Source organism: Vombatus ursinus, unplaced genomic scaffold (genome assembly GCF_900497805.2).
Source record: "Vombatus ursinus unplaced genomic scaffold, bare-nosed wombat genome assembly UNPS02015012.1, whole genome shotgun sequence".
In the NCBI taxonomy this organism is placed as follows: Eukaryota; Metazoa; Chordata; class Mammalia; order Diprotodontia; family Vombatidae; genus Vombatus; species Vombatus ursinus.
Window position 1 is genome coordinate 462,119 of NW_020954790.1, and position 8,172 is coordinate 470,290.

General features: G+C 47.6%; 1 protein-coding gene across 2 annotated transcripts in view; it reads right to left on the reverse strand.

Moving 5' to 3' along the window:
• The window catches only part of LOC114030763 (zinc finger protein 501-like), a 29,440-nt gene that overhangs the window by 17,462 nt on the left and 3,806 nt on the right, over nucleotides 1-8,172 (reverse strand). Inside the window, exons 2-3 of one of the 2 annotated variants that reach the window (XM_027845638.1) lie at nucleotides 7,083-7,990; nucleotides 6,462-6,554 (exon numbers count right to left, since the gene is read on the reverse strand). In XM_027845638.1, the coding sequence (XP_027701439.1) occupies nucleotides 6,462-6,554; nucleotides 7,083-7,517 (528 nt within the window). In that variant the 5' untranslated portion in view covers nucleotides 7,518-7,990. The remainder of the gene's footprint in view (nucleotides 1-6,461; nucleotides 6,555-7,082; nucleotides 7,991-8,172) is intronic. The other variant, XM_027845640.1, reaches the window with a different exon arrangement.

Consider the following 8,172-nt stretch of genomic DNA (forward strand, 5'->3'; position numbering starts at 1 on the left):
ACTCAAGGAACAGCAAGGGAGCCCAAGACCCTCAAAGTGAGTGGGGAAGGCCAAGGAGAGGTCAGAGAGGCAGGAGGAGAAACAGGCGAGAGCAGTGCCCGGGAAGAGGAGAAAAGAGAAGGGGCATCCGCCCACCTGGCCTAGGAGAGTCTTCACATGCTTGGGGCGGACACCGCCCTGACTCACTGATGGGTTTGAGTCACTCTCAACCCGGTTTAGCCCGTCTGCTCAGACGGTTTACTGGAGTGTGGTCACTGTGCATGCCACAGCTCCCTGGAACCACAAGTGGGAGTCGAGCGCCAGGTAGACACCAAAGGCGGGTGAGCAGCCCTGAAAAGGGCTCAGCAAGCCCTCACACCAGAGGCGCCAGTCCTCCCTGAACACCCCATACCGCCCTATGGAGGGGTAAACTTTATTCCACAGGATCAGAAGAGGTTAAAATGTGGACACACAGAGCAACTGAACACTTTGAAGATATATAATGTGAGGAGATCTATGAAAATTAAGGGAGAATCATGACAAAGCATTTGGATGAAAGGAGCAACAGAAATGATACTGTCATGGGAGTACAGTACAGATTACCTGGATAAAAGATGTGAGGAGTTTGAGAAATAGTTGGTGAACCTAACACAGGTACAGAATGGTACAGAATGCCTGGGGACCTGAGCTGTCTCTCAAGAGCTCTTTTTTTTGATAAAAGTAGACTAGCTGATAAATCTTGGCTTGCCATAATGATAATTAAGTCCTTCAAAAGACAGAACAGCAAGGAGGGTAACTGCTATCTTTGACTTTATTGTAGTCTAAGAGGATGAACTGGTTGCTGGGAAATGATGAGAACTTTAGGGGAGATGTAACCATTCTTTCCAAAAAATTGTGATAGGAAAAAGTCAAACTTGACAGATAGAGCTGAACTATTCAAATCCTTTGTGTGTTGACGTCTCCGTTATTTTTTCAAGAATGATTTTCAGACTGGAAGAAGTTAAAAAAAATTTCCTTTTGCAAACTAATTTTTTTTTTGGTAAATTGTTTCTTCTTTCACAACATGACTAATACGGAAGTATGTTTTATGTGATTATACATATATAACCTACACCAAATTACTTACTATCTTAGGGAGGTGGGAGAGAAGGAAGAAAGGAAGAAAACTTGAAAATCAAAATTTTATTAAAAATGAATGTTAAATTTTGAAAAAAAAAAAAAAGAGAGAGAGAAGGGGATCGACGGTGTTAAAAACCGCAGAGAGGCTGAGTCTGAGATATCCTTGACACGTGTAGTTTGAAATATCCAATTGGCCATTGGTGATACAAACTGGAGCTTAGCAGAACAGAACCAGCCCACGCCGTGCATGCCTTTTGACTCAGTCATACCCCAAAGATACCCCAAAAGAGGAAAAGGATCTATTTGTACAAAAATATTTATAGCAGCTCTTTTTGTAGTGGCCAAGAACTGGAAATCAAGGGGATGCCCATCCGTCAGGGAATGGCTGAACAAGCTCGTATGTGACTGTGATAGAATATTATGGTGCTGTAGGAAATGACAAGCAGGATGATTTCAGAAAAACCTGGAAAGACTTTGTAACAGTAACTAACTGTGAATGAGTTAGCTCTTCTCAGCAACACAATGATCCAAGACAATCCCAAAGGACTCATGATGAAGGAGATTATCCGTCTCCAGAGAAAGAACCGACATTGTCTGAATACAGATTGAGGCACGCTATTTTTCACTTTCTTTCCCTCATTTTTTTTCTTTTATTCAACTCTTCTTGTGCAAAATGACTAATATGGAAATGTTATACATAACTGCACACGTATAACCTATATCTGATTGCTTACTGTCCTAAGGAAGGGAGAGAAGAGGGGAGGAAGGGATAGAATTTGGACCTCAAAACTTTAAATAAAAATGGTTAAAAACTGAAAGAAAAAAAAGAACTGGGCCTACAGATGGTCATCTGCGTGGAGATGGCCAATAAGGTCACAAGAATGGCTCAGTAGACAGAGTGCTGTGTGGGCCTGGGCCAGTCACTCAGCTTCCCTCAGCTGTAAAAGGAGGTTAATAGGAGGACAACAGAGTTTTGGTGGCTTTCTTTTCTCAGAGCGGGCATGATCCCAGTTTAACCTCCCAGCTGATGTCCCCACGGAAAAGGTGGAGAGGGCTCTCTGCGGTCTGAGATGCTCAGTGCGCACCAGGTTTCTGCCTGAGATGGGAAGGCCATTCTCTCTGCCTTTGCCTTTTCTTTGGTCGTGGGTTAGGAAAGGATGTTTGAGCACCAAATAAGGTACCTGGTGAGTGCTGAGCGGGGAGTGATCTTTCTAAGTTTTGTGAAATGTTCCTCGTTCAGTGAATCTGCAGAATTCTGTCCGTGAGGATTGTGATTTTTGTTTGTTGCTAGGTCATGCAACAGTGACTGTTGTGAGACTTTTCCTGAGGCATGAGGGGACGGCAGGGACAAGTGAGGGTCTTCAGCATGACAGAGACCTGGGCTTGGATGCAGGGGGTGGGGAAGATATCGCCAGCCGAGGAGAGACAGAAGAGGATGCAGGGAAGAGAAATGACTGAGGTAGCAAGCTCCCGGAAGAGACAGGAGGGATTAGATCAAGGGGACAGCCCCTGCGAGGAAAGAGCTACTTCTTGGACAAGGCCAAGTAAAGGAGGAGAGTGGGGGCAGGGAAGAGAAAGATGAAGGGATGTGGAGTACAGAAGCGGGGAGAAAAGGAGGCTCCTCACGCAGAGACTGTTTCCTGGTTCAGTCAGTCAGTAAGCATTTATAAAGAGCCTACTATGTGTCAAGGACTGTGCTAAGTGCTAGGAATTCAAAAAGAGATAAGAGAAGCTCACAATCTAACATGGGAGACAACATGCAAACAAATACGTACAGGATATTAGGAAATAACTGAAAGGGAAAGCACTAGAACGAAGAGGAACTGGGAAAGGCGTCCTGTAGAAGGTGGGATTTTAGTTGGGACTTGAAGGAAGCCAGAGGAGCCAGGAGGCAGAGTATTCCAGGTGTCAATATTTTGGAGGCCCCCTGTTTCCCAGAGCGAAGGCCCAGCAAGCAGGCTGGGCCCTGAGCTTGGCATAACAACTCTTTGCGCTCTGGATGATCTCACCCTTTGGCAACGCTTATTGCTTTGACCAAGCATCAGTGTTTACTGCCCCATCTCCACCATCTCGCCTGACTTGCTCACAATCCCTGCTCCGTGTAAGAGCTAAGTGAACCAAACCCAGCACTGGACCCCACTGTGAGATAATCAGCTTGGAGGCTGTTCCCACGGACCCAAGAATGCCTGCATTGTCCACGAAAGAGCCTGCCGTGGGAATAGCTACTCAAGACCTAAGAATGATTATGTCATGGTCCAGCTCACTTATGGATATAAGCATTGCCTGTACCCCAATATGCTAAGCCCTCCTTGGGGGGGAGGGGGCTTCCTTGCTTGCAAGTTATTTTCCTCACTCTAAAATAAATTATACTGCTACTTTGTGTCCTGAAATGTTTGCCCCTGACTTGCTCTGTTTGGCTCTGGCCATTCCTAGGTTAGTGACTGGTCCAGTCTGGATTGCATTCAAAATTCTGTTGACATAGGCATGGGGGCTGGGCAGAGAGAATGCCCAGAGCCAAGAGATAGAGGGTCTTGTTCATGGGACAACCAGGAGGGGTCACTGGATCAAAGAGTATGTGTCACAGAGCAAGGTATAAGATCACTAGAAAAGTAGGAGGGGACTACCAAATATCACTTTGGTGACTGAATGGAGGATGTACTGGAGTGGGGAGAGACCCGAAGCAGTCAGACTGACCAGTAGCTATTGCCATAGTCCGGGCATGAAGTGATGAGGGGCTGCACCAGGGTGGGGGAAGTGTCAGAGGAGAGAAGGAGGCAAATTGGAGATGCTGTAGAGGTGAAAGGGACCAGAGGTGCAGCGGAGGTGAAATGGACCAGAGGTGCAGCGGAGGTGAAAGGACCAGAGGTGCAGTGGAGGTGAAATGGACCAGAGGTGCAGCGGAGGTGAAATGGACCAGAGGTGCTGCAGAGGTGCTGCAGAGGTGAAAGGGACCAGAGATGCTGCAGAGGTGAAATGGACCAGAGGTGCTGAGGAGGTGAAAGGGACCAGAGGTGCCGTGGAGGTGAAAGGGACCAGAGGTGCTGCAGAGGTAAAAATCAACAGGCCATGCCATTAAATTGGATCTGGGGAGTGAGAGAAAAAGGAATCTGGGATGCCTCCAAGGTTATGCACCTGAGGGACTGGGAGGCTGGGGGTGCCCTTGACAGTGACTGGGAAGGTGGGAGAGAAGAAGATTTGGAGGAAAAATCATGGGTTCTGTTTTGGACATGTTTAGTTTAAGATGTCTCCTGAACACCCAGTTCCAAATGTCTGAAAGGCACTTAGAGATCGGAGGTCAGCAGAGAACTTGAATCCATGGAGGTTGACGAGGTCACCAAGAGAAGTAGTATGTAGGGAGAAAAGAAGAGGGCCCAGAAAAGCCCTGAGAGACGCCTACGGTTAGAAGAGGTGATCTGAAAACGGATCTACAAGGGAGACGGAGGAGGGGTCAGCTGGGCAGGAGAATCAGGAGAGAGAAGAGTGTCAAGGGGGAGTGATCAGCAGCGTCCAAGGCTGCAGAGAGACCCAGGAGAATGGAGAGCAGTTTCAGTGGAATGATAAGGTCGGAAGCCAAAGTGTCAGTGGTTAAGAAGAGAGTGAGAGGAGAGGAAGTGGAGACATCAGCTGCAGACAGGCTGCATTTTCAAAGACTTCAGACAGAAAGGGCAGATGAGGTATAGAATAACAGCAGAGATGGATGGATCAAGTGAGGTTTTTTTCAGGATGGAGGAGACACGGGCATATTTGAGTGGTTGGGAAGGAGCCAGGGTACACTATGATCTGAAAGGGAGACTTGAGGTTTGAAACAGCTAGGGAGTACAAGAGTAAGTCAATCAGCAAGAAGCCGATGGGTCACCAGGGAGCAGTGAGAGCGCAGGGCTGTGTGGCTTCCTCTGGTGGGGTTTATCAGGAACAGGGGGTGGGAGGGGGTGGCGGGGAAGGGGTACAGTTTACCAAGGGCTGATTGGTAACAGAATACACCTGATGCGAGGGTTTCAAAAGCAGAGAAGACACTGTCGATTTGATCTAATTCCCCCAGCACCTTGACTTCAAATGAAAGGAAGTCAAGTCAAGCAGGGATAATGGACTTCTCCACTGTGTCCCAGGAGCCTCACGTTTCACTAGCGCCCTCTGCCCCAGCACCCCTCTGACTGGCGGGCAGAGCCAAGGGCTCCTCCCCAAACTCCTCTTGAGGCCCTTAGGCCACCCATCCCTTCCTTCTCCATCAAGTCTCTGAGCCAGGTACCATCTTTCACCACCTGTTCCTCCTTTCCAGCTTCCTTCCCTCATTAGACTGTAAGTTCCTTGAGGGTGGGCACTATCTTTCTCTCTTTTTTTGTAACCCCAGCACTTAGGACAGTGCCCGGCAGAACAGTAAGGGCTTACATGTTTATTGACTAAATTAGAAAATCACCCTAAGCAATGTATGTCAAAAGACAGTTGGTTATGTTGAATTTTAAAATTTCACGTAGTTAACTTTTCCTATTTTGGGGTGAGTTTGTAGCATTTATACTACTGAAGTTACTAAAGCTTAAAACTGCACGAAGACCTTTGGGACACCCTGCATTACCCAGTTATTCTTGGTCTCCTCTGGTCTTGGCTCAGAAAAGGGAAAGACTGGGGACAGTTAGAAGTAGACTGCGTTCTCTACTTGGAGACCTGGCTCAAGCACTTACTGCTGGCATCATCCAGGTCAAATCCCCTTTCCTGCCAGTCTCCGTCTCCTCATCTTCAAAACGGAACTACGACTGCTTGGACTATGGACAAGCTTTTGTGGGCGAAGTGTTTGGTGAGCCTTCAAGTACAAAGGGACAAGCTACCACTGAAGGCTGACGACCTGTACATCGATGGAACCTTCAAGTTCAGGAGTGAGCAGAGAGGAGCCGTGAGAGCCCTGCCAGACGAGTGAGCGAGTGTCACGTGTGAAGAAAGGTCCCCAAGGCCGGGAAGCAGCATCTCCAAAGGAGATCATCGGGTGGTCACGGCCTGCCACATCTGGTGGCAAGGTGGCACAGTGCCCAGAGTCAGAATCCCATCTCAGACACTGACGAGCTGGGGGACTGAGGGCAAGTCACTTAATCTGTTTGCCCCAGGTTCCTCATCCATAAAATGGAGATATAATAGCATCTCCCTCCCAGAGCGGTCGTGAGGATAAGATGACAAAATATTTGCAAAGCACTAGAGAATGACAGCAGTTATTAAATCCTCGCTCAGGGTCTCAGTTTTCACTATTATTGAATGAGGGGGTTGGGTGAGATGCTCTATGAGGTCTTTCCTCCTCCACACAAGAACCTCAGTTTTGGGGGGGGGGGTTGCACATGTTAAAGGAATGACATTTCAAGAAAGAGCTAAGTCCCACTCACCTGGCAGGCCTGAGAAGTCAGGAGCACAGGGGCCATTCTCTCTTCTTTGAGGAATTTCTTCCCAGGGAAGAGCAGCGTTCTCAGGAGGCACAGCTGGGAAGAAAATCACACTATGAAGGGGGCTCTGGCTGGGTCCTCCAGTCCACAGACCCACAGACCCCACAAAAAAGAAACCTTCCTTCTCAGGGGAGCATCTGGGGTCTACAGGGCCCCCAACTCAATAAACATTTATGAAGCAGCTTCTACATAAAAAGGCACGAGCGATTACAAAGCCAAAAGAGAAGCAGTGCTTTCAATAAACACAAAAGTTACTATTCTTTGGGGAGGTAGAGAATGTAAACAGATTAAAAGACCCTAACTGGTAGAGCAAGAGCACTGAGCTACCGTGTTTCACCGCATAATCGTCGCAGAGTTTGTGCCAAAACAACGTGGGGTGCGACCATTATGTGAAGCTCTTTTTTAAAAATTTAAAAGTTTGTGCCAGTATTACTTAAAAATAACATACTACTAAACTGTCTTTGGTGCAAGACTAGGACGCACAGAATGTTTGTGAACATAGGTGAAAACTGAACGTGAAGTTTGCTGGTGCGTGTGCAGGACAAACGGATGAAAGCGCTCCACCTGGTCAGTGTAATCAGGCGGCAACTTTCGGCACAGCGCGGTTCTCCTTCGAACAGACAGATTGCGTCGTCGCAGGAACCTCATGACCCAGCCACGGCTCTCCTTAAACTGAGTGGTAAGAATGTTGTGTTTACGCGCGACCTCCCGGGCCTTCATTTGCAACATCTCATACGATATTCTGTAGCCACTGTTACGCATTTCGTTGACATACACAAACACTTCTTCGTCGATCTGAGGAAACTTGCCCGTTTTAGGCCCTCGAAAAGCCCGTCTAGAAAGGTTTGTGTTTTCTAGCTTGTCTTTTTGTTTCCGCCAGTCTCGCACCAACTTTTCGCTCACTGAAAACTGTCTTTCTGCAGCTCTGTTTCCATGCTGTTCAGCAAACACAATCACTTTCAGCTTGAAGCCCGCAGAATAATTTCTATATTTACCCATAGTCAGAAAGAAATGCTTCGGACGTCAACGTACCGCTAGTAGACGAACTGTACGGTTTAGCTAGCACAGGAAGAAGCAAGTCTTCCCAAAGCACGAGACTTATTCACGGCAGCTGCACCCGCTCCCCTCGAACCGCCGGCTCTTCTTTGGGTTGAGTGAGAACACTGCTAGTACCGAAGTATTCTAAACGCCCCGTGCAAGTCGGCTTTCAGAAATACACTGACAACGCACCTGGGCTGAGACTTCTAGGCTCCCGGCTCACAGTGCTCCAGAGATAAAGGCATGTCCACATGCCACTGGTGAATGCACTGCTACTCTGGTTACCTTTTAAGCAGCATGGAGAACAGAATTATACCATGCGATGATTAGGCGATGAAAGGTTATATACCAATTTTTGGACTGAAAAAAACAGGGTGCGACGATTATGGAGTGGCGACGATTATACAGCAAAATATGGTAAGCCTTTAAGGATTCTGAAACACAGGGAAACAGGAAGACGAGAGTTCAAATGTAGCCTCGGACACATACTGGCTGGGTGACCCTGTGCAAGCCACTTTAGCCCTATCTGTCTCACTGTCCTCACCTGTAAAATGCGGATAAAATAGCACCTGCCTCCCACGGTAGTAGTGAGGATACAATGAGATAATCATTGCAG